Source organism: Pagrus pagrus (genome assembly GCF_965226575.1).
Source record: "Pagrus pagrus genome assembly, chromosome: 19".
NCBI classification, from domain to species: Eukaryota; Metazoa; Chordata; class Actinopteri; order Spariformes; family Sparidae; genus Pagrus; species Pagrus pagrus.
In genome coordinates this window covers 24,102,365-24,127,452 of record NC_140203.1, presented here as the reverse complement: position 1 = coordinate 24,127,452, position 25,088 = coordinate 24,102,365, and the positions used below count along the sequence as shown (strand labels likewise).

At 40.1% G+C, this 25,088-nt stretch overlaps 2 protein-coding genes across 6 annotated transcripts in view; one reads left to right on the top strand and one right to left on the bottom strand.

The window, feature by feature from the left end:
- Positions 1-326: 326 nt before the first annotated feature.
- taf1c (TATA-box binding protein associated factor, RNA polymerase I subunit C) lies at positions 327-11,314 on the bottom strand. Of its 3 annotated transcripts, XM_084383561.1 has the most exons (15): positions 10,859-11,314; positions 10,323-10,434; positions 7,780-7,829; positions 7,353-7,448; positions 6,783-6,850; positions 6,421-6,671; positions 5,964-6,095; positions 5,738-5,855; positions 5,581-5,652; positions 5,334-5,469; positions 5,073-5,201; positions 3,803-4,001; positions 3,496-3,633; positions 1,947-3,346; positions 327-1,676 (listed from the first exon to the last, which is right to left on the bottom strand). In XM_084383561.1, the coding sequence occupies exons 1-15, from the start codon at positions 10,973-10,975 to the stop codon at positions 1,428-1,430; spliced, it is 3,267 nt and encodes a 1,088-aa protein (XP_084239687.1). In that variant the 5' UTR covers positions 10,976-11,314; the 3' UTR covers positions 327-1,427. The 3 variants fall into 3 exon arrangements, with proteins under 3 accessions (XP_084239687.1, XP_084239688.1, XP_084239689.1); XM_084383562.1 differs by lacking the exons at positions 10,323-10,434; positions 10,859-11,314 and adding an exon at positions 10,226-10,308; XM_084383563.1 differs by lacking the exons at positions 7,353-7,448; positions 7,780-7,829; positions 10,323-10,434; positions 10,859-11,314 and having other exon boundaries at positions 6,758-6,821.
- A 467-nt stretch (positions 11,315-11,781) lies between these two features.
- The window catches only part of wdr7 (WD repeat domain 7), a 121,977-nt gene continuing 108,670 nt past the window's right edge, over positions 11,782-25,088 (top strand). Inside the window, exons 1-9 of one of the 3 annotated variants that reach the window (XM_084383740.1) lie at positions 11,782-12,177; positions 15,152-15,323; positions 15,432-15,538; positions 16,204-16,282; positions 16,693-16,867; positions 17,696-17,757; positions 18,104-18,223; positions 18,346-18,491; positions 18,708-18,810. In XM_084383740.1, coding sequence (XP_084239866.1) covers positions 15,165-15,323; positions 15,432-15,538; positions 16,204-16,282; positions 16,693-16,867; positions 17,696-17,757; positions 18,104-18,223; positions 18,346-18,491; positions 18,708-18,810 — 951 coding nt within the window. In that variant the 5' untranslated portion in view covers positions 11,782-12,177; positions 15,152-15,164. Of the gene's footprint in view, positions 12,178-15,151; positions 15,324-15,431; positions 15,539-16,203; positions 16,283-16,692; positions 16,868-17,695; positions 17,773-18,103; positions 18,224-18,345; positions 18,492-18,707; positions 18,811-25,088 lie in introns of all 3 variants that reach the window. The other 2 variants (XM_084383739.1, XM_084383741.1) reach the window with 2 other exon arrangements.

Genomic DNA, 25,088 nt, shown 5'->3' with positions numbered 1-25,088 from the left:
GTCTTTTTCTTGTCTGAAAAGAACAAGGAGCTGCTTAGGTTCAGTTTCTATATGAAACTGAAACTTCTTCGACCAATTCATATTTATTACAAAAGTCTGAAGAGTCGTTTTGCTTAACGATTCTGACAGCTGAGAGATTTTAAGTTCATTAGTGAAAGGACTGGGGCTGGAGTTGTTTTTATACTTGGTACTTAGTACTGAGTACTAATGCCCAGTCCTGATCAGTACAGTAAACTGCATTTCTCCAGTGTCCAGTCCAGTGTTCTCTGAGAATACTGCACGTAAAGGTTTACATGTTCTTGTTGTTTTTCAATGAGCGCCCCAAGTCTTCTGAGTCATGGTTTTATTGAGAAAATCAGTTTTGTTTAGAAAAGCAGATGTAAAAAATGAGTTGTAAAAATAATTAATCACAGCGAGCATGGTGCATTTTCATTTATCAGTAAAGAAACAACTGATAAGCCGAAAAGAGAAACATCAAATAACAGCCAGATATTCTGTAAAAATAAGACTTTGGTTTCACCAACAAAGAAATATTACCCACACTGTCACAATTGTTCCAAGACGATAGATCAATGTTGAAATATAATAATAATAACTAATAATAATAGAAAAACATGACCTCTCTCAGTTTTGGTTTTGGCTACTTGGCTCCTGACCAACTTAGACAGTCACAGAAAAATACTAAGTGATGTTTTCACACTGCCAGGAACAGAATGAAAGAGTCCTCTCATTTCAAACAAATAAGAGCAGCTTGTTTAGTAATAATGTAATATGTATCCATTGTTTAAAAGTGTTACTCTATACTTACACTTCAGATTTATGTAAACCCCTCAGTTCTTCTCAGGTTTGGCTTAGACTGTGCAGTTACAAAAGTCCGAATAACATCTGGAGAACAACTCTGTCTTCCATTGGAGTCCATGCAGAACTCATCTCTATGACTGTTATGAAATAAAAACCAAACCAGTAAAGTACAAGTCTGTGAAATCATCAGCTGTCGCCTCCAGTGTGAACGCGTCATGAAAAGCGCGCACGCTCTCTCACTCACACACACACACACACACAAAGACGAAGATAATAAATGCAGCTCAGTCCTACCAAAGCAGTGTGCAGTCTGTTCTTCAGCCTCCAGAGAACTTCGGGGAACACTACAACTGTGATGGATTCCTTCCCTAACATGCAGTCAGTTTATCCTCCTCGATTAGATCCAGTTTGCATGTTTTTCAAAAGTACAATCCCAGTGTATAATACCAAATAGATCCATTTTACAAATCCTGAGGCAACTGAAGAAGCCAGAAAAAAAAAACATCTTTTCAATTGAAGGCTGGTCGTCCAGCCCCATGGTGTCATTCTCCTGAGTTGTTACCAAATACAACAGGCACTCCAAATGACCGCTCCCCCCTCAGCGTGACAGACAAGCTGCCAATGAATTAAAATCCCATTCGAGACTTCTTCTTCTTGGGTTGCGACAGCCCCAGTCGACCCTGTGAACTCTGGGACAGCGACTGGGAGAAACTAGACAAGAAGGAAGAGTCCTGGGACAGATCCACCCTTTGGGACCTCAGAGGGACAGACTGGGAGCTGCGGAGCTGAGATGAGGAGGAGGCCACAAGTGGAGGTGGGTGGTGCATGGTGCTCCCCTCTTCCAGGAAGTAGCTGTCATGCTGCGAGGGTTCATCCTGGAAACAGAAAGGAAACAGTTGCTGTGAGTACAGTGGCAAATGGTGAAATTTATGTATTTTTTTATAAAGCTGACCATGTAATCGCAACATCACCGGTTTGAGTCCTACTGAAGACCTATGTTGCATGTCCTCCCTACTTTCCTTCCCCTCAATTCAAACCACCTCTATTGTCAAAATAAAGTGATCCCAAAAAAGGGGTTTTAAAGTGCGCCATACTACTACTACTACTACTACTACTTCTTAATGAAGGCATGACCTTCCTCTTACCTGTGGTGCAAACAGAGAGCTGAGGTAGTTGTTGGCTGGACGTTTGTTCTTCCTCTGACTGGTCGGCGTGGAGTCAGGTTTGGGTGTCTGGGACAGGGAGAAGGTGTGGAAGCCGCTACGAGTCTGCTGGTCACCTTGCTTTTCTTTGACACGTTGAGGTGTGGCGGTCGGCGTGGGAACTGGAGTGTCTGTTTGCACTGTGGAGGGTGATGCAGCTCTTGGTGTGCCACGCTCCCAAAGGCCCTCAGATTGGGACCCCATACATTCATTTTCTGACAATGCCCCCTGGCTCGCTGCAGAGGACCAGCCTGTCGAATCAGAGAAATCACTCAGCTCCGACTGGTAGCTGACAGACGAGGTGAAGCTCCCGGACAGCTCCAGGCGCCGGCCAGTGGCTCTCTTCGCCTCTTTCTCCTTCCTCCTCCTCCTCCTCAGAGCTTCAACCTTCACCTCCCTGTTCAGCCCCAGCTGGTCCTCCCACCATGCCCGCCACACCTCCTCCCCCTGCCAGGAGACAGTCAGGCGGTGGCTGAGCTGGTCTGTCCAGGCTTCTGTGTCCACTGGGTTTGGTACCTGTACCACATCTGGAGCTCCGAGGGAGGCTGAGATGTTGTTGTGAACCAGCAGCAAGCGTTTGGACATACATGCCCTCAGATTACTTCTCAGACTCTGTACATGCTCCTCTTCTGTAAAATCCCTTGCTTTATCATCAGACAGGTTGAGGAGACCTCCAGTATTGATCGTGAAATGCTGCAGGCCGTGTGGACAGGGCTCCTTCTCACGACTCCTCTGCACCAATTTCTGAAGCCAATGTTTCCACGTGACAAGAGTGCCGTTGCTAAGTTTTACCTGAGCTACGTGACTCAAGCTCCTACTCGAGCCACTGCTCATTTCCCCCACACTGCGGGGTTCCTCTGTATTATCAGTGTAATTTTTACTCACATTTTCATCTTTCGTATCTACGTCTAGTCCACTCACTGGATCCAGCTCGGGATCATTAACGACAACCTGCAGCGACATGCGCTTTAGGTTTCGACCCTTCCTCCCTGACTCTGAATCCTCAGAGGAAGAGTCAGAGAAAACGTTTAGCTCTCTTTCCTTCACTTGTGTTTCAGGGACAAGTCTCTGCACAGTTAGACCCTGAGTTGGCCCGATTATGTCTTCATCGCTTGATGTGTCCGATGCAAAAAGCTGTGGTTGAAGCCGTTCTGCAGTTGTTTGTGACAGGTTTTTGGTTCCTTGTTGAAGCAGTGGTTCGTCCTCTACAGCTGATGGTCGAGAGACGTCTGACTGTTCAGGCTCAAGGATCTGATAGAAAATATCTCCTGCCTCTGTCAGCTGCAGGATACATATACACTCTTCTCCACCTGCTTCTCTATCCTTCTGGATAGAAGTCAGACCTAGTCAGAACAAAACAAAAAAAATGTTCAGCCACATAAAAAAAAAAACAATCAAACAAATCTGGAAACCTCGCAATGAGGACAGACTTTTCAGATAGTGCGTGCAGCCACTTCTCATTGAATGTTACAATGTTACATGTTATCCATACCTGTGGCAGGTGAGGACAATCTGCTAGTTGCAGTGTCCAGGCGGTGAGGAATTTGGATAGGAAGGTGTTTCAGACTGTCTCTGGGTCTGAGCAGAGCCTGAGGAGGACCTCGACTGACACAGGCCTCCGCTCTGCCTCCTGAAAACACACGCAGTTTAATACAGAACCCAACTGCTCTTGAGATCGCAAAGAGACCAATACGTTGACATATTTTGGCGATTTAACAGTAATTGGTCGATAAATTAATTCAAAATGAACTCATGGTTTCATTGGATGTGCTCTCATCACGCCTCCCCCATCAACTTACCGGAGTACTGCAGGAGTGTGATCTCCTGAGAACTGTGGGAGCCCAACAAGACCTTTGTGGTCTTAGCCCCGCACTCTGCTGAGCCAGAAGAGACAGAACCAGGAATGACGTCACAAAACATGGGTGGGGACTGCATCACGTGATCGCACTTGAGCATGGGCACGCTGGGGAAACGCTCGTCCATGATGTAGGCCGAGTACTGACAAAGAGAAAGATCAAAGTCATAGCTGTGAGTTGTGAGCTTCAGTATTTAAAAAGTCGTCAAATACACATTTTCTTTTCACTTCAATACTTTCTTGGCTTTTTTAAAGGAAGAAAAACCTAATACACCTATACAAAATACATTGTAAATAATACAAAATCAATGCACAGCATTGTGATCAACACACAAAGAAAACAGCAACAACAAAATATATACATATGCCCATAATAAAAAAGGGAGAAAAAAGAGGAAAAGAAAAGGAAGAGAAATAAATTAAATAATAATAAATAAGTCGCAGCCCTATTAGTGGTTAGGTCGGTTCATCGTTTGGTATATCATTTTGTATGTCATTGTGTTACAGGAACTGCTAAAAGACATTTAGACAAATTCTCCAAAACTTAGCAATTTTGTTTTTCGTAAATTAGCTGATTCTTTCAAGAGCAAGGTAACAAGTCATTCCCCTCGGCCACTGAAAACTCCACGTTGTTTGTTTCCTCCATGAACAGACGGCGCACCTTTTTAGCCTCCAGCATTAGAGGTGAAGTACTGCAGGCAGGTCCTTTCATCAGCAAACAAACAGCATGTGCAGTTCTTCAATTGGCCATAGCGTGTTGTCGCGGCTTGAGCGTATAAGAATATGTCCCAATTTGCGATCAATGTGAAGTCCATGTCACACAGGTGACAATTCTAGGCAAAATTCTCTCTGACCAATCAGAGGTCATCCCACTATTTAGCATTACTGTTCCACTAATGACGACTAATGATGACAAACTAAAGAAACGTCCTTTTGATCAGTAATCAGTATTGGCTGATACCACTTTCAGTTATATAGATTGACAGCACTATGATACAGAGCATCGCCATATCCTTCAAGTTCCCAATCCAGCACTCTGAAATATGTTATGTAGCAGGCAGTGCAACAGTCCATCAAATGGAAATATTCTGCCTATCATAGGCATCATTTAGACATCATTCCCATTTTTGGAAACTTTAGGATCTGTACTAGAATTTAAAATAAGCTTTTGTGTGTTTGGACAAACCGTAGATTGTCTGTGTGTTTGCTTGTACCTGAGTGCTGATGAGGTGGTGGAAGGAGTGAACATTTCCCAGATATTTGGACAGAAGGAGTCTCTCCCCACTACGACACCCTGAGGTGTTGCTGATACGAAACAGAGTGTGACAGAGGGCAGGATTCACCTGGATGGAGAGAGAGAGAGGGGGGAGAGAAAGGATGTGTCAGATGGGTAAAGGACAGATGCAGGAAGGAAAAGAACTTTATCATAACACCAAGTCAGAGTCAACGTGCAACACTTTACAAGTGTGTCTCACTCTGATGTCTGTGAGCTCCACCCCCGTTCTGTCTGCGTACAGCATCACCCTCGGGTGGGCGGAGAACTCGCACCATCGCCATGACGACTTGGCATTGAAGTACATGTTGTGGTCTTCTTCCCGAACCTTCTGCATCCTGATGGGGGAGAGCGTCACTTTACATTTAGTTTGACTTCTGACAGATAATACCAGTATCTGTTAGAGGAATCAGTAGACAGCTTTCCCTCTAAACAACAAACATCCTCACCCTCTGCCAACAGTCCACAGCTTTGCTACTCCACTCTCACTCACCACCAGAACTTCACCTAAAACATGAGGACTGACAACACACATTGGAAATGACAGTACTTCAACTACTGTTTGTCAGTTGGAACTCCAGAACTTTACTCGAGGGTGACTCCTACCTGACGCTGATGCAGGTTGCAACCTCTCTGGTGTTGACAACTTGCAGCAGATGAGGTTCGTTTCTCTCACTGAACCTCCAGACTCCACACAGGTAATCCGACCGCACGCCAACACAACCTATCAAAACAAACAAACACACAGGTTTGAATGTCTGCACATCCTTGAGGAAACTATAAAACCACATCACACCCCTGATGACATTTCTAAACATTTTCTAGTTCTTACAATCATTGAAGAGGGAGGCAGTGCTGATCTGTCTGATGGGGCCTTTCAGCTGGAAGCGGAATGGGTCACTGCCGCCTGGGTCCACACAGGAGGAACCTCCTCTGTGGTGCTGCAGCTCCACTCTGTGGAAGTCTGAGGAACTGCATTAAGTACCAGAACCAGCAGAAACACAGTACAGAAACACACCTCTTCACCTCTACCTCAGCTGTTACTGTTTTATATCAGAAAAACAAACTTGTACCACTTCACTACATGCATTTCTATTCTTCAATTAAAAAAAATTATCAACTCTACTATTGAGAAGGGACTGATCTTTTGTTTTGTTTGAGTGACGAAACAGGGATGCACCATCTGTAATATGAAGCTGAAACAATTAGTCAACTCATTTATTAGTCTGTTGACAGGAAAATAATTAATCTACTATCAGTCTCTCCATTTCATCTGATCTTCAGGATACTGAGGCTGTCCAGTCCCTGATTTCCAGGGTAGAGGAGGCAGCCACTCTGAGAGCTGCTGTTGCTCTGTGAGAATGGGATAAAGGCCAGAGCGCCCCCCGTGGCTCCTTCACAGAACAGCATGCGGTCCCTCTGCTCTGTCAGCTCCTCGTACAGCAGGGAACCCAGCAGCTCAGGAGGGACGCCGTGGACCACGTCCGACATCAGGGTGCTGTACGCGTTCAGTGATTTGGAGGTATATGACTGCTGACATCTGGAAAGAAGATACAACTTGATGAAATAAAACACCAATCAGACAACTGGAGCTACTAACTGATTTTAAGTTCCACAGACACTTACACACCAATTAGTCAGGTCCACTCACATTTTGAACTTCAGCATGTCGAGGAACTTTTTCACCTCTTTCTGGTGGAATGAATCCTTCTTACATTTCTGCAATACAAAAAAAAATTATGCACTTTCTGATGACAAATTAACACTTTTATTTATCTTTCATATATCTAAATGTATACCGTCTCCAACACTGGCTCCCTTTAACCTCCAATTAAGTGTTTTGTTTCAATTTACATTTAATATTTAACAAAAAATGCTACTTTATTATTAAGTGATTCGTCACCACTTGTTAAATAACAACAGATGGAACAGCTACACTTGTGTACTTTGCTTGTGCTGCTACAATGGCCCAGGTCAACTCTGTATTTTATACAAGCATCCAATGATCATTGATTAATGACATGGGATGACTGATTAGGTAACCTGCATAAAATATAAATCCATAGACCAGATCCAGAGAAGAAAAGAAACATAAGATCAAAGGGCTGTCAAGCATAATCTTTCCATATTTCAGTCTAAAGTTTAAAAGTCATAAATCCAACAGTGTCCAAACTAATGTCTGTAATTCATTTAAATAAAATAAGAATTCAAACAACCTCACCCCTCTCGCTCTAATGTTGAAGTTGAAGTTTTCACCCAGAATTTCACTCATGCACCCGAAGGAGTCCTGGCAGTTATCCATGAAGAAATTCTGCATCTAAATATAAAACTTGTTTATAGACCTCGAACCACTACACAAAAAGGGCAAAGAGACAAACAACGGACCTAAAGCTGCAGAGCCTGGTTTCTGTTCACACCAATTACGTTTATTATGAATCCGATCTGATTGGTTTGGACTACTATTCATTCCATTTATTTCATTATGAAGCACATTATGTATGACACATTACACTGCTTATTTTCCAAGTTAAGATCAAACTTCTTTCATTTGTATGACTGCAAGCAAAAGTTATAAGACATGTGAACTTTACTGTCCTACTGGTTAGATTATTTTGAGGGTTTTTAATGTGTTGAACTGTTGCACTCACATGTTCTGTGAAGTCTCGTGGATCTGGAGGCGTCGCAGGCCACAGGACAGCTGGAAAAGGTGTTTATAAATTATATATTATGAAGTAAGACAATGTCGAACTGAATTTAGAATATTTGCATGACACTTAAACAGGCTTAAATGCGCAGCATGTAATTTCTGCAGCTAGGTCTCTAAATAAAGAGAAACAACAAAACATAAAAGACATAAAGGGTGGGGTCATATTAAGCAACCACTGTTGCTGATGAAAATCTATCAATGTGACCCATCATGTGAATGAGTTACGATCAATCAGGCATTTTTCACACCACCCTTGTTAATATAGAGGCTTCTAATCAAGAGCATGTAGCAAATGGCACTGATGAAGAAGCGGAGGCATAAAAAAGGGGCACTGAGGCTCCTTTCATATTTATATATAATAATAATAATAATAATAATAATAATAATAATAATAAACTTTATTTATATAGCACTTTTTAAAAACAGAGTTTTACAAAGTGCTTTGACAAAGACGAAGCAAAATTGTAGACGACAAACAGAACAGATTCGAGAGAATTAGTAGAAGAACATAAGTAAAGAATAAGAAAAAGAAGGAAAAAGAAATGGGTTAAATAAACAAAACAAAAACATCAAAATAGTCAACTCAGACGGTAGGAGCAAAGTAAAAGGACGACATCACATAAAAGCAAGTCTATAAAAATGGGTTTTAAGAAGAGATTTAAAAGAAGTTACCGATCCTGCAAGCCTTATCTCCTCAGGCAGGGCGTTCCAAAGCCGAGGGGCCCTGATGGCGAAGGCCCGATCACCTTTGGTTTTTAACCTCGACTTTGGAACGGTTAGAAGGGCCCCGCCTGAGGATCTAAGGCTGTGCGCTGGCTCATAAGGAATTAAAATGTCTGTTATGTAGCTTGGGGCCAGCCCCACAAGTGCTTTAAAAGTGATCAGTAAAATCTTAAAATCAATTCTAAAACGGACGGGGAGCCAATGAAGGGAAGCTAGGACTGGGGTAATGTGGTGTCGTCTGTTAAAACCAGTTAGAAGCCTAGCTGCTGAATTCTGTACTAATTAGAGGCAAGAGAGTGATTTTTGGTTGATACCGGAGGGAAGGGAGTTACAGTAATCTAATCTGGAAAAGATGAAAGCATGAATGATTTTTTCCAGATCGGGGCGTGAGAGCATATGTTTGATTTTAGAAATGGATCTTAATTGGTAAAAACAGGACTGGACCAGTTTGCATACGTGCCGGATGAAAGTGAGCTCTTAATCAAATGGGACACCAAGTTTTTTTGCAGTGGGTTTTATGTTGGCGGACAGGGGACCAAGGGCTTGCTGAAGAAAGCTGGTAAGGTTTGGGGGGCTGAACAGTATGATTTCCGTTTTTGAGCTATTGAGTTGTAAGAAATTTAGAGCCATCCAATGTTTGATATCTGTAAGACAGTCTAAGACAGCAGCTAGGCTTCCTGGGTCACCGTGCCTCAGCGGGAGGTATATTTGTGTGTCGTCTGCATAGCGGTGGAACGAAACATTTTGGTGTTCGATGATCTGGCCGAGTGGGAGCATATAAATTGAAAATAAAATTGGACCTAAGATAGAACCTTGCGGTACACCACAGGTAATGGGCGTTGTAGTTGAGTAACGGGCGTTGTAGTTGAAATGTATCTAATTTGTTTAGCTGCAAAGCCAATCAGAGTGATTTCTCTCACAGAGATTCAATATGCTCAATTGGCAAAAAAAAAAAAAGAATAAGTCAGCAGGGCCCGACTAGTACACAGTATAAAAACTAGGGCCATAGATGCTCACTAATCACTTGTCATAGTCTGGCCGGTGTGCCAGGGCACTCAGGCACACATAAAGTTTAAGAAGGAGGTAATGTCTTAAAGTTTCATTCACATTATGTTTTGTCAAATTTGCTGACTACCTTTCTCAGTCTCTAACTTTTCATCTATTGTTTTGCCAAAACATATGGCAACAGACCGCCAAAGGAAATGCAGCGTTACCTTGAGTAAAATTAGGGATTTTTCTAGGTTTGAACAACGTCAGAAACATTTGGGATAACACAAGTCTGCAACTCAACAAAAATATAACAAATGTCACATATCTACATTTTTTTTACTATTGCTCCTAGAAGATTTGTTAAAATTGATAAAAAATTCAACAGAATTATGTGATATCTAATTTCATTTCAATACTATAACCTAGTTCAAAGTTTGCACTGTTTCCACCTCCATTTTGGAAATCAAGGTTTGACCAGACACTAAAATATGCTGAGCCTGACAGAACAGCCTACTTTTTCATTGGGACTGATTCTATTTTTCTATTCTATTCTAGTTTTGTGCATTTATTAACACTGCGAACTGTGAGAATATTTGCTGAAAAGAAACCCTCTAATATGCTGGTTTGATTTTCACAACACATATCTGGTTTTAGGTACAGATTGTCAGACTTGCCTCAGCACCTCAGGTCTGAACTGAAGGGTGAACAGGGACTGTTGTCTGAGACCTGAATGACCCTCCAGTGAGGTAAATCCAGCTGACAGGGACTCACAGTTTTTAGGGGACAGGAGGGGAACCGGTACTGGCTCAGTGTGACGCCACTTCTCTCCTCTGACCTGATGTCTGGATGTAAATGTCCATCTAGAGAGAGGTCCAGAGTCACCCTGAAACCACAAACACAACCAAACAATAAGGGTCTGACAGCACAGGCACAGAACAGCTGGCATGATTAAACTGCTGATCCAGTCCTGCTAAGAGTTAACAAACCCAAAAGATTACAGTCAAAGCAATACACTTTTTAAAAAAAAAAAATCTCAACTACTGTGTGCAGGATTGATGTTAGGTTTCTGATATTTTCCAACTTTGTTATGAGAAATAAATTGTTAACGTTCCTCTGTTTACCCAATGAAGTATGGTCCTAATAATAATAATAATAATAATAATAATAATAATCTTGTACGAAAGACGATAAGATTTTCCTTCGATGTGTATTTTCATAATCTATCATATCTTTTGCATATACATAGATAGTCATGTTTGTTCATTGATTACAATATGGCAGTAGTGTTGCGGTGCCAGCTCACCCACCTGAGGTCTAACTCGGTCATAGCAGCCCCAGTCTCCAGCGCAGTGTTTCAGGACCGAGTCCGGCGGTCCGCAGTTGTAAAACGAAGGGAAAAGCTGCCGTGGAAACTGGTAATCCATTCTGTCTGTCTTTGACAAATTAAAATAACTCTCCTATTTTCTATTGGTATATGTGTCGTTGTCCATGCACTCTCTCAGTTGTCTGGGACAAGTCTGAACATGTTGTTCTCCGGCTCAGCTAGCTTTAGCTCCCCAGCAGCCGCTGTTAGCAGGAACAAATGAACACGTTTCTACTTTTCTAATCATCATGACACGCGTTCAGCAACTCAAACTGCAAGCTGTGCGCGTCGAAGCAAACAGGGTAGTCCGAAAACACTCTAATTTATGGCGAAATTGTCCAAAATACTCAGAATGTCGTCGAACACGTGCAGACTCGCGGCCAGAAAACGAAAGTCTCCGCGAGTGTTCATCAGGAAACACAACAATATGACTTCCGCCCGTATGAACTAATGTCGAGGCAACAAAACACAATGTTGTAGTAGAAAGTTAAAATATGCCAGGTTATTTATTTCATCCAGATAAGCAAGCCAGCTGAAGCAAACACACAGAGAAACAAATAGCAAATCAATTAATTGATGTAAATCAATAAATATCAAATCGACAATTCATTCAACACATAGTCATTTGGACTTTTATTTTGAAGGCTGAATGCGCATGTCGGAAGTCTGTATCATTTTAGGTCAGATGCGTCAACGTTCAAAATAAAGGTCAGGCTTCCAAATGTAAACATGTAATAATTATACATAAACGTATATTTTTTAAAAGGAGTAAACGGAATTAGTTATTTTTTTGTGTTGTTTTTTCTCAGATTTTTGTGGAACATTTTTTTTTAAGCTTATATATTTTGCAGTCAAAAGCTAAACTGTTGAATAATTAGTAACTATAGAAATAGATGCATAATTGAGTAAATTAAATAGGAGGATTATTGTATTTGTTTTACTTATTCCTCTGATTTTTTTAAACTCCTGAATTATTTGTCCGTAAAAGCCCTCCATAGTCTCGTACAAAATAACGATCAATCTGGTGGGCTCAGGCTTGGAAAAATGAATACTGCATCTTTTTTACTTTGAAAAGATTAGCCCGGACGCGGCCCTTAGTGGTCGCGTGATCAGCTGACCGAACAGATCGGTTTGTCAGTGTGACGAGCAGCTAAAAACAAGCCGCAAAGGAGGACTATTTCTGTGTTTAGTTTCCACGGGGGAAACCGTTCGTTGATAAGCCTTCAATTAGAAGGAAATGTTCCAGTAGGACTCTTTTTTCTGGTACGTATACATACATATGTTTTGGCTTCGTTAGCCTTGTTGCTAATTGCAGGTGCAGTTTAGCGTTAGCACTTCATGGATCACTGCCTAGCTAATCTGTCCTCTAACGTTAACATCTGGTCATCACTGACAAGTAGCTATAAATTCAACTATAGGCAGAATTATAAATTGCTAGCTTCCTCCAAGGTGTGAGTAAATATGCTGAAACTGACTGTGAATTAAAGGTATCCCCCTTTACGACCTAAACGTTGCTGCGCAGCCTGAAAACCTGAATGTAACGTTAACCCTACGGTTAAATACTCATATGAAACACACACAAAAAGGTGTTTTCATCTCAAAGTATGTACTGTGTGAGGTTTAGCTATTCCAGTCAAAGGGTCAGTGTTGTCTCTGTGCCTGTCATCGTGACAGGAAGGTGATTCGTGACTCATTGACGATGTATTTGTGTTTATGACATGTCATGACATATACGTTAATATACTGATCCAAGTGCAAATGATTGTGTATACAGAGAGTAATGTGAATATTATAATGTCAGCATGTTTTACTGTCTGCACACTTGATAATTTGTCAGCATGCTACACGTTAGCGCATTAGCATGCTAACGTATGTGTTTAGTATCTTCAGCATGCCATGGCTGTTATGCTGCATTCCAGTTACAACCCACTGGTCTTGGTGGAAATGTAATTTGCAACTTCTACCCTGTCTGTACATTGTGCAACCCTATATCAATCAATCAATCAATCAATCAATCAATCAAAAACCTTTCATACAGACTGGTGCAGTAGAAGTCAAATGAAATAAATAATGCGAATAAAAGCAATAAACTGGATAAAGAGTAATACAAACATTTAAGGAGAAACAAACATGACAGATACTGCAGGTAGTGTGCTGCAACATCATGTACTATTTTTAATTAATTAGTAAAAAATAACTTGAAACTGAATATAAGTGCTGTAGCCCCAACCCCAATTAGTGAGACTGGGCAATATAATACCTTCTGTGAGAAGATTGTCAATTCTAATACTGTTTACACATTCCTTAAGGAATTATATACAAGAGGACACAATTTTCCAATTGGGCCCCCCATCCACACCCACTCCAGCACCACCACCACCCACCCTTAGTTCTAGTATCAGTATGGACAATTTCAAATAAGTTCTTGGTCATTACCCTTGTAGTGACACAGATGGAGTCTCTAACAGCCGTCTCCAAATATAAATTATAAACCCATCCACACCATGATTTGCATACATATACTCGATATTATTATAAAGCACACAAAACAAAACGCAAGTATTTCTTTGAAACTAGACTATGGCAGTTACAGGTATATTCCTCCTTCTAACTTAACACAAAACAAGGACAGAAAAAATGCCCTCCAATGAATGAGTGAAAAGAGAAAAGTTAAGTTAAAAACTGATGAAAAATGACTGCAAGGCAATAAATCATGATAATCAAGATCAAATCATAGTTGAACAAAATAAGTTTACTCTTCATTTATCAAATTCATATTTAGGCCTACATTAATCAAAGTATTGGTCAAATTAAAACTAAAATACTATACTATATGGTTGTCAGCTGAAATGATGATAACAATAATAATACAGGCTTACTTGTCTCTCCCTGAGTGGAACTGCTCTGCGTGAGGAAACTCGGCTCTCGCTCAGTTTCTGATAGAGCCTGATCTGAATTGCATTTGTAATACCAGCGGGCTGAAAGCCTAACATGCTGATGTTAGTTAAGCAAGCTAAAGTTTTATTTTCTATTCTGTATTTCCTCACCATTGCCATTCAGCTTTACCTGTCATATGTGCTGCTTCCTCACACCTTTTTGGCCATTGACTCTCTGAGACATGTATTTTCTTGTTCTTTCGGTACCCTAGCTTTCTTTTTTGACGGTAAGAGGTTAGATTTTTGGTGAGGCCCTTTACCTTTGCTAGTCAGTTAACTTTAAATTAGCAGCACATTATACTAATGAAGCACATTTTGACTGACCAAGTGTTTTGACTGCACCTTTCAACAATAACAGCAGGTGGTGGGTTTGTAGATGAAGTTTAAATGTGATTTAACGATAACAGTAAAATTGAAATGATGTATGTAAATTAAGTTGTTTCATTGTGGGGTGAAAGTTTGACCAACCCTGCAACATCACAGACCAATGTGCAAATTTATTCAACTGACAAAAAATGCCCAAGAAAACAGACAACCTGGAACATGAAACAAAAAGGAGAAGCTGATGTTGGTGTCATCTGAACAACCTTTATATTGAAAGGGAGAGAACAGATGAACAAGCAACCAGTGACTTGCAGAATTCATTTTTGAGGGATCTGTGAAGACCAAAGAGTTGCACTACTTGTGTTTTGTATACTAGGAATTGATGGTTGACATGTTACCTGATAACACTTGAGGTTTAAATTCCTTTAATTAAAGATAAAACCCAAAGTACAAATACCTTTGTTTGGTTACTGTACTAAAGCTTTTAAACATTCTTTATATGTATTATTTTAATTATTACCCTGATGTATAGCTACATAGTATCTTAATTACTCAAAATATAAGGTGACTAAAACACGCAACCATATCCTCAGTTTTGGCAGCCAAAAGCTGATGCCTTATAAAAGTTCTGCTTTATGCAATATTGAAATTGTAGGATTTTTAGGTCAATGTGATGAAGGTATTGCATTCACAGACATTGTGATCTAGTTATTTTATCTATAAAAGGTTTTCAATTGGTTTTCTAGAAGTTCCTACGACATTCTGATATATTTTGATACCATAATATTAAGCATATCTGAAAATGTGATGACAAACAATGAATTCACACATTTAAAGATGTAAAAATTCAACATTTGCTGAGCCCTTTTTTACAATGGTGTCTGCACTGCTAGACCTCGGAACAGTGCCTCATCTTTTTCTCTCTCTCTGTCTCTTTCATTTTGTCCGTCTCTTTAACTGTCGCCGTCTTCTTCCAGACACATCAGCATAATGTCAGGGAACAGCTTGGTTCTGCCCATAGTGCTGTGGGGCCGCACAGCTCCCACCCACTGTATCAGCAGTCTGCTAGTGATGGACGACTTCAGCACCATCATCACTGGCTGCCATGATGGACAGATCTGCCTCTGGGACATGACACCTGAGCTGGAGGTACCGATGACAGTGGTGGTGATATTAAATGGTTGTGTGTGCATTTGATACTCTTAATTCCTCTGCTCCTCTTCATCACATAAATACCCCCTGTTCTTCTCCGCTCAGATTTGTCCCAGGGCCATGTTGTTTGGTCATACAGCCTCCATCACCTGTCTGTCTAAAGCCAGTGCATGCAGTGACAAACAGTACATCGTCAGTGCATCAGAGAGTGGGTGAGTACATTGTTACATGCCTGTAACACACATCTCTCAGAAGATGATGGCTTACTCTAAGATGGCATAACAGAATGACTTAAGATGGATTTTTAACACCAACATCTCATAGATCGTTTCTTCTTTATGATTATCATGATGATCTGATTGTGTTGCAAAATAGCCTCATTTCTGTGGCCAACAGAACCAGATCACAGGTTTAAGACTAGTAATGCAACTTTAAACACTGATTTCATTATTGTTTGATCACTAGAATCCTGATATTGGATTGGAGAATGTTGGCCCATAAGATATTATAGTTTAGGTTACCAGATTATCGGAATATAGAGCTGTGATGATTTTTATATTCCAGTATTCATTTCAGTCATTTTTTAGGGAAAGATTTTTGTTGGTTCCAGCTTCTTAAATGTAAGGATTTTCTACTTTTCTTTGTCATGTATGACAGTTAATGAAGAGTATCTGGGTTTTAGACTGTTGGTTGGATAAAATAAGTAATTTGAAAAAGTCCCTTTGGGCTCTGAGAAATTGTGACAATTTATGACGTTTACAGACAACATGATTAATCGATTAACTGTGAAAATAATTGTCAGATTAATTGATAATGAAAATAATCATTAGTTACAGCCCTAAACACAGACATAACAAACTTTGCTTTGTGTTTCCAGAGAGATGTGTTTGTGGGATGTGAATGATGGACGCTGTATTGAGTTCACCAAGCTGGCCTGTGCCCACACTGGTATACAGGTGAGACACACTCGCATGCCCAGATTTCACCAATAAAACTTGGTACTTAAATAGTGGCTTAGTGTCACTTAAGCACAAACAGTTTAAAGCCGGTGGCTAATAGAGGATGTGTGAAAAACACAATTTCATTGGTTTACAATTATTGTGATACTATAGCTATTCCATATGTACAAGTCATACTCACTACTCTGCTGACCTCACTATCTATTTTTAACACAAATAATCTTTTCATTCACTACATGTATACAATCACTTTTCCTTTTTTCACACATCGTGCAGATTTTTCATATTTAAAGAACACCAGGAGAGGGAGGTGTTTTGCCCTCTGACCTGTCGGAAGGCAAGAAAATGTTGTTTTGTGTTCAGATTGTGGTCATTCGATTGTGATCTTTGCTCCTCTGGTCCTCCAGTTCTATCAATTCACCATCGGCACTCAGAGGGAGGGACGTCTGCTTTGTAATGGCCATTACCCAGAAATCCTTGTGGTGGACGCCACCAGCCTGGAGGTCCTGTACTCGTTGGTCTCCAAGATCTCCCCTGACTGGATCAGCTCCATGAGCATCATCCGATCCCATCGAACACAAGGTGAGAGACACAGGTGGAGACCAAGCAGATGAGATTTGTTTTTCTCTGTGAGATTGGCTGACTTTCATATAACGTGCGGATGATTTGAATTCAGTTTGAAGCAACTTTGTCTGTGATTTTTCATGGTAAATTTTTTTATGTGAGTTGCACCTTACAGAGAAAATTATATAGTGTGAACTTTCACATACAGAGAAAATAATATAATGTGAAAGTTCACATTGTGACAGCTCTTTGTACATCCACGACAGCCTGAGAGCAGAGGAATGAGACAAGATGGAGATGGAACCTGGACTTTATGTAAGGGATAATGTATAGTTCGGAGGTTGTTATGGAGAAATAAACCCCGACAGGTTGTATGGAACCTGAAGGGGTTTATTTCTACATAACAACCGACTAACTATACATTATCCCGCTTATTACACGGCCTTACGACTGAAATGAGACCCACAATGATTCAGCAGCGACAAGGATCGCTCGGTAAAGTTTTAACTTTCACTTTCACTGTCAAGGCTGGCCTGAGAGAGGAGCTGGACAGCGTGCTGTGGTTGGTGTAACGCGTTGAAAGTCCAGCTGTCTTGCTTATGTTGCTATATGTTGCCAGGGCGAATCAGAGCGCCTTCCCTAGCAACGGTCTGTTATACTTGACGACGGTCATTATACAGAAATAACAGACCGTAGAACGCAGCGATGGACCAATCAGAGAGCAGCATTCAATAGAGCCGTGTAATAAATTTCTATATAGTTCTGACCTCGCACTGTTAGCAGTTAGGCATTAACATTTGACTTGGTGTCGTCTGTCTGTCTGTCTGTCTGTCTGTCTGTGTATAGAGGACACAGTGGTGGCAGTGTCAGTGACAGGGATTTTGAAAGTCTGGATCATCACAGCTGAGGTCAGCAAGATGCAGGTACACCGCCGTACAGATCCTATTTTATTAAAAAATACATCTGTCTTTCCTCTGACCTGTGTTTACTGCTGGAAATGTTTTGTAAACACAAGGTGAAGTGAACACAGGCCTTTACAGTATTACGTTGTCTATAATGAATCATTTTAATATGTGGCTTAGAATTATGTGACCATACATTAAAAATACCCCAATAGTATTGGGGTATTAGTATTAGTAATAGAATCACAACAAATACTAGCTGATACATCATTGTCTATTTCTTCAATCTCGAATATTAATATCTGTATCAGCTCAGGCTCTTATTTGTGTGTGTGTGGTGGTGTATTTTCAGGACCTGGATCCTGTGTTTGAAGAAGAGTCCAAACCTGTCTACTGTCAGGGCTGTCAGAGTATTTCCTTCTGTACCTTCACTCAGAGCAGCCTGCTGGTCGTCTGCTCCAAGTACTGGAGGGTAAGAACCTGCATTACCACTGAGTAATACAATGCACTAAGCACTGGAGTAAAGTACTGCATTCACTTGAAATTTTGGCCCGAGCCGACAGCTAGATTATTAAATATGTGTATCTCTGTCAGGTTTTTGATGCAGGTGACTACTCGCTGCTCTGCTCGGTGCCCAGTGACAACGACCAGGTCTGGACTGGAGGAGAGTTCATCGCTGCAGACACGGTCATCATCTGGACCGAAGATGGCTACAGTTACATCTACAAGCTGCCCGCCAGGTAAACCCACTGCCACCCCTTCTCTTGTATCACTGCTCAGTATCATCTGATGGTGTGGGCACCACAGAAGAAGAGCACAGACTCATCTCACGCTCAAGTCTTAGGAGCTGTACAAGCAGAGACATTAAAAGGCCTTCAATGGTTTTTGTGACTGTGTGTAAAATATGCTACACAAACACTGTACATTTAAACATGGTATGTATCTGTATTCTGCAGCTGTTTGCGTGCTAGTGAACATTTCCGCAGTGATGTTGGGAAAACCAAAGAAGGCTCGATCCCTCCGCTGGTCTACACCATTGCAAGCCACTCAGACAAACAGGTCAGTCCACCGAACTTCACTCTGTCCAGTTATCATTTTATTATAAATGCACATTACGATTTGATACTCAGTGGAGAGACTGGAAGCTGGAACTAATTTGCAGAAGGTTCCAAGCATTTGATTTACACTTCCGCCTGACACATGACCAATGTATTTTTTTTGTTGTGGTTTCATAAAAGAAACGAAAATTTTGTAATTTTTGTGCCTGGCAAATTATATATCAAATCTATTCAAACAGCTTGTTGCTTGGAATGCATGGGACAGCTCAGAGAGGTGTTTACTGTACACTCCTGCTGCACACCAGACACATTTATATCATGTTGCACAGTTTGTTTTTCTTAGACATTTCTTATTATGGATATATAGTTTACCTACTTACTTTAGACTTCCCTTCAGTCCGTTTAAAACCCACTTTTCCCTTCAATGATAGTCATATGCTGTTTCTAATCATTTAGCTGTTTGAGGTATCTGTTTCCACAGATATAATGATACTTGATGAGGGCCCTGTTGTTCAAACATGGCTTAAATAATTCAGTTAACATGATGCTAGCTAATATGATCCTGTAAATTGCTGCACTGCAGTAAGCAGTAAACGTGGGACATAAATGGCTACATCTGTACAGCTAGCTTCCCGTGGTGGTGTGTCGGCAGTCTAACTGTGTTTTATATGTAGTGATGGTGTTTGATTGCTTTAGGAACATCAGGGCTCAGGCACATGGATTAGATCTAGACATTTATAAGTTAGGAGAAATGAGTAGTGAAGTGAAAGTGTGCTTCTTAAATTAACATTATCTCAGGGAAACTGAGTGTTTTACATTCCACACCTTTTATAGAAAGTACACATATTTTGAATTAAAGTACAGCTCACCATGAAGTAGCAGAGATGGAACTGAACTGGAGACACAACATGGTGGAAAAAAGAAAAAGAAATAGTTTAGAATAGCCTTGATTCCTGGTAGGGTTTTAATTTTATTTTAAACGTCTGAGGAAAATTAAATGTGTGTAGGATTTAGGGGGACCAATATAAATGGAATATAATATTCTTGATTATGTTTTCATTAGTGTATAATCACCTGGGTTGAGGTCTAGCTACTTTATGTAAACCAGGGGGGTTAAGTGCAATTGTCTGCCTCAGGAAACCGAAAAGTTTTTGAACTAACTGTTGTCAGGCTAAACACATTTCAGTAAAACTATTTTTGTAATATAAAAATCTTTCCAAACGAGCCACCATGTTGTTCCTGTTTACAAATCAGGGAGCACACCACCCATGAGTGACAGCATTCAACCAAACAGGTGCAACGTCTAGTGGTACTGCTATTAATCGTCGAATGCTGGGAAGCAGCATGACCCCTTGCATCCAAAAACACCTTCGTGAACATGTGTCTACAGAGACGAGCAGTGTTTTGTTGGTTGCAATCTGCAACCTCAACGCTAGATGGCACTTAAATCCTACACACTGGACTTTTAAGTTTCACTGATGGAAACTAAAGCGATTGAATAAAACTGCAAAATAGTTTCTTTTGTAAACCAAGTTCTGGATTTATTTACTAATCATGTGAAATTAAATGGTGAGTATGACACGACTGTTGAAGTTCTGTTGGAGTCAGAGCTGTGGAAATATGCATTATACATGATACTGAATTTACCTAGTGAGTCATTACAGAGCAGGTAATTCATAAGCTTCCAGCCTTTGTGTGATTATGTTGGCTATTAAATGAAGCTCTGCCATTATTTAAACAGCGGCTTTTATTTTAGAATTTAATCATGAGAATGAAATCTACAAGCCTAACATTTTTACTACCGCTATTACTTACTAAACTAGATCATCAGCGCCTTTAGCTTTTAAATTGGATGGTGAATGGTTGCGTCTAATCCATGTGTGTGAGCCTGACCCTTGGCGGTTTTTTGTTCTGTTTAATTATGATTTCATTTTGGACCTTCAATATATTGTTGTTATATGTGTATTTATAATTTATTGTCTTGTAGGTATTTATTTGTTGTCTGTGCATTTTGTTATTTTTTGTTTCTTTTATTGTTCTGTCCTCTGATGCTGCCATGCCCTCTCCCTCCCTTAACCTCCCCACTCCTCTCAGAAGGAAGGAGAAGGAGGTGAGGGGGAGGAGGTGGTTGTGGAGGTGATGTGCCTCCCTGCCAGCGGGTGCGACTTGAAGCTCTACACCGCAGAGCTGCTATACCGCCACCGGCCTATAGAGGCGCCAGTAAGCCCCAGAAAATGCATACTGAAAACCGAAGGCAGGAAGAAGAAGGTTCACCCTCTTGGCTGAGCTGCAAAAGCTAAAATGGGAACAATTACAGTGTTAAGAACAGCACCATTATATAGTAGCCTTTAGTTGAAGTATGATATATAATAATCCTGTGAATTTCAAACTCATGCCATTTTGCGTGTCTTAAACCAAATCGAGACAAATGTTCACATGTGGGTATGCAAAATGGTTAACGTTAGATTTCTGCAACATCAAATGAAAGTAAAGTAAAGCATATACTTTTTTAAAGGACCATACCAGTGCTTGAGCATATTGTAAACCATTGACTTCAAAATGTTTTTTCTCTATATTACTGCTGAATATCCAGTATACCTGCCCAGAAGAGAAAGTAAAAAAAGAACGTTGTATAAAGGATCATGTGAATTTAGCTGGTGGGTGTTATAAACAGTTGCTGTTCAGCAGCCAGATGTCAAAGCATCCTTGAATGCACCCAGAATTTTGACCTGAAAATATGATAACTATGTTAAGTTTTAACCTTCCTAAAGCCCAACACATGTATTCAGATGTCTTGTTTTGTTCGATGTACAGTGTTATATCATTGTTAACTAAATATCTTTGGATTTTAAACAGTGGAATTATCTAAATTTTGCCAGTCCAAGTGATTGATTAATCATCTAATCACTGTCAATAATTATTTCAATCATCTAATCTAGTGTAAGACAACTATGTAACAGTGTTGACTGTGATTGATTATCTGTTTTCAGCAAGATTCAAGCTCTGTTTTAACAGAACTGAACACTGAAAAAAACAGTGGTATGGTCCTTTTTACGTCAGGTAGGTTTTAAATATACATTTTTTCGACGAAGAGGCTGAAAATTTGAAATAGTTTTTTTGTTTCAAGAAAGTGTTACAATCTATATGGGTTTGTATGAATTGTTACTTTGCAGCTCAGCCAGAGAGTAATGACCAATGATGAGAGGAGCAAACTGTGAGAACAGCAGTAAAATCACTGACATCCACTCAGTGGCTCACATTCACCTGCACTATGGTATAAAACAGGAAGGTGAAGTCAGTCATGTTGTTTTATTTTATCCTTTTTAAACCATCGTTCTAAGTTGGTGTATTTCAGAAAAAAATGAATGGTTGAATTCAAAATAAAAGAGCAGCTAGTAGGTCTAATTTGTGTTTGCATATTTAACATTATGCCAGGTTGATTAACTAATGTATTCGGGGCTTGCATTCAAAAATGTCCAATTTGTGTAAATCATAGTGGTTCAGAGAGAATTTGTCCGCTTGCCATTTATTGCTTTAATTTCATACTTTGGAAAAATATTATAGTACAAAAATGGCAATTGAAAGTTTGGATGGCATTTATCATTTAGTATGAAACAACAAGTAGAAATCAAACAATGATACAAACATCACCTACATTTTAAGGCACCAACATCTGTCCCGCTCTTTTGCTTATTTAAAAAAAAAAAAAGAAAAAAAAATCATATCAGGTCCATCCATTACACATTAATCTATAACGCAAATGACAAAACTAATGGCATTAATGATATCATCAGTCATCATTAGTTGGTTAATAGGAATATGAAACTAATTTTAACTTGATACTTGTCACTTTTACATGTAACTGCGAACATTGTGATCGATTAAATTATCACTTGCTGAGCTGAATCAGACAGATCCTGACTTATCACATCTCGTTATCAGGGACAATCGATCAGTGTCCCCACTCATCAAATATGCGGCCTATGCTCTGTGACACTGCCCATTTTTGATCATTTAAAATCAAATGTTAAATTTTATAAAACTATAATGTCTTCCAAAGTGAGAAGTGGTGCTCCTTTATTTCAGGTGAGGAAGGGCGCCTCCTCTTTAAAATGTTGCGGGAATCCCAGCTATAAACAGAACAAATCGGTTCTATTGAATCTGAGTGGGCAAGTATATTGAAAACTACTGTGGGTCGAGACTGGAATAGAACATTTTGAAAAACTGTTAGAGTGCCAAAAAAATGAAAAGTTAGACCAAGTAACATATGTTATATGTGTGAATGTACACAAACAGCCTTTAGACTTATTTTCAAAGTGTTGGAATAGAAATGTAAGCTGCTGAGTCGATGACAGTGAAAGTGAACTGTCTGTTTTGTTTGCTCCTCTCTTTGAATACCTCCTGCCTGACTTGAGAGACTTAACTCATTCTGGTTCACCTGATTTCATGCTCTCCTCCCACTAAAATAAAACTCCTTTTCCAAAAGCACCATCACCCTTCTCATCTGTCTTCATACTAATGAAGATGCATGCAAAGTCCCCAAGCTGCTTTTTAACTAAATTATGACCTGCTGAGTTTATGACCAACCCAAGATACACACCAGGAAGTGACAGGAATAACATTACATGGATTAAGTCTGGTTGCTTTGTCCTTACAGACTACAAAGTTAATGCTTATCATTTATTTATTTTATCCTTTGTATTGAAACACAAAAGATAAATGCTTTATGATGCACACCAGGCATATCAGGAACATGGCCACGTTGAGTGAGAAATATTCTTGCCATGAGAAGGCTCAGGTAAAGAACAGTCAACAACAGCAGAATTCAGATTATGCATATTTAAAGAATGATCGCTCAGTGCCAGGGAAGCAACTCTTATATAGTTACATATATATTGCATATATTTGTGTTTCACATATAGTATAAGATACAGATAAGACAAGAGGAGATGGTGTTTCTGTGTGTGGTCATCAGACCTTGTTCAACAACTGTCTTTCTCTGCCTCTCTAAACATAACGGCCACTGACTTTGGATTTATTTTTTTACATCTTATATTGTGTGTGTGTGTGCGTGCGTGCGTGTATTATTGTGTGTTTTTAAAAACCAAGAACATTTGGTGGTACTTTGCATACGTACTGATTGTCCACAGTGTTCAGATGAACTGAACTGACTGATTGTGGTACACGCTGGACACCTCAGCCATTTCCCGCTTCTGTTACTAAATTTTGTAGTTGCCATGGTGACAGCAGCCCATCTTTCTCACACACCAACAGGTTCACTTGCTTTCATTCTGTCAATCATAATCACTGCGATGGATCATTAGAACCCTCCACCTGCCAGCAGCTCCTGGAAATGACCTTATTCATAATGAACCCTTTGTTAAAGATTCAGTTGAAGATACTTGATCAGTCTTTAGGAAATTGGCTCTTACATGTGTTTTGATAGAACATGACCGAAATTAGCATTTCATAAACCAAGAGGCTAGATTTGTTCAGAAATCGCTCAGACATCCCAGTAGGGCTCCAATTCAAGGTATTTGTCCTCAACCTTTTGGTTATAACCTGGACAGGTATGAAGCCATGGAGTTGTCAGGACATTGACTGCAGTTTATCAGTCCATGTCACAGCACAACACTGCAAACTAACTGACTGCCTCTGCTGAGGTCCAGCTGCTGTTTGTTAATCCAGATCAGCAAAATATTGAAGGGGAAAATCCACCCTGAAATGCAACTGGTAAATTGATTAATTGGTTTTAGGTATTGAACATGTTTCAGCAAATGGCCAGTAAAGACAAGCATCTGTGGGATATGCAGGGCAGGACACACTGTCCTGGTGGAGATGGGCCCCTGCCACTCAGTGTTGTTGCCATGAGGCAACTTGGTCTACAACAGTCTTTGGGTTGGTGGTGCGTGTCAAAGAACATCCACTTTAATGCCAGGACTCAAGACAGAACACTGCATTATAATGCAATGATCAGTGTAATTCACCTAACCTGTTAGTCTTTTTAATGTTGTGGTGATTGGTGTATGTACACTATAATCATTGAAAGGAACCACCTTCTACTGTTTTAGAGTTATTAACTTCAAACTGGGAACTTGTTCCTTTTATCTTATGATTTGTTTTTCAATTACTTTTATACATTTTATTTATGGTATATAAAGCAAAGACTCGTTTTTGAGTAACCATGGTTGGAAACTCTAGTAACCACTGAGCAAAATGTACAGTTTGGGAATATCACAAGTTCTGTTTTAGGGGTGCATTTTTCCTTTTAATGTTAAA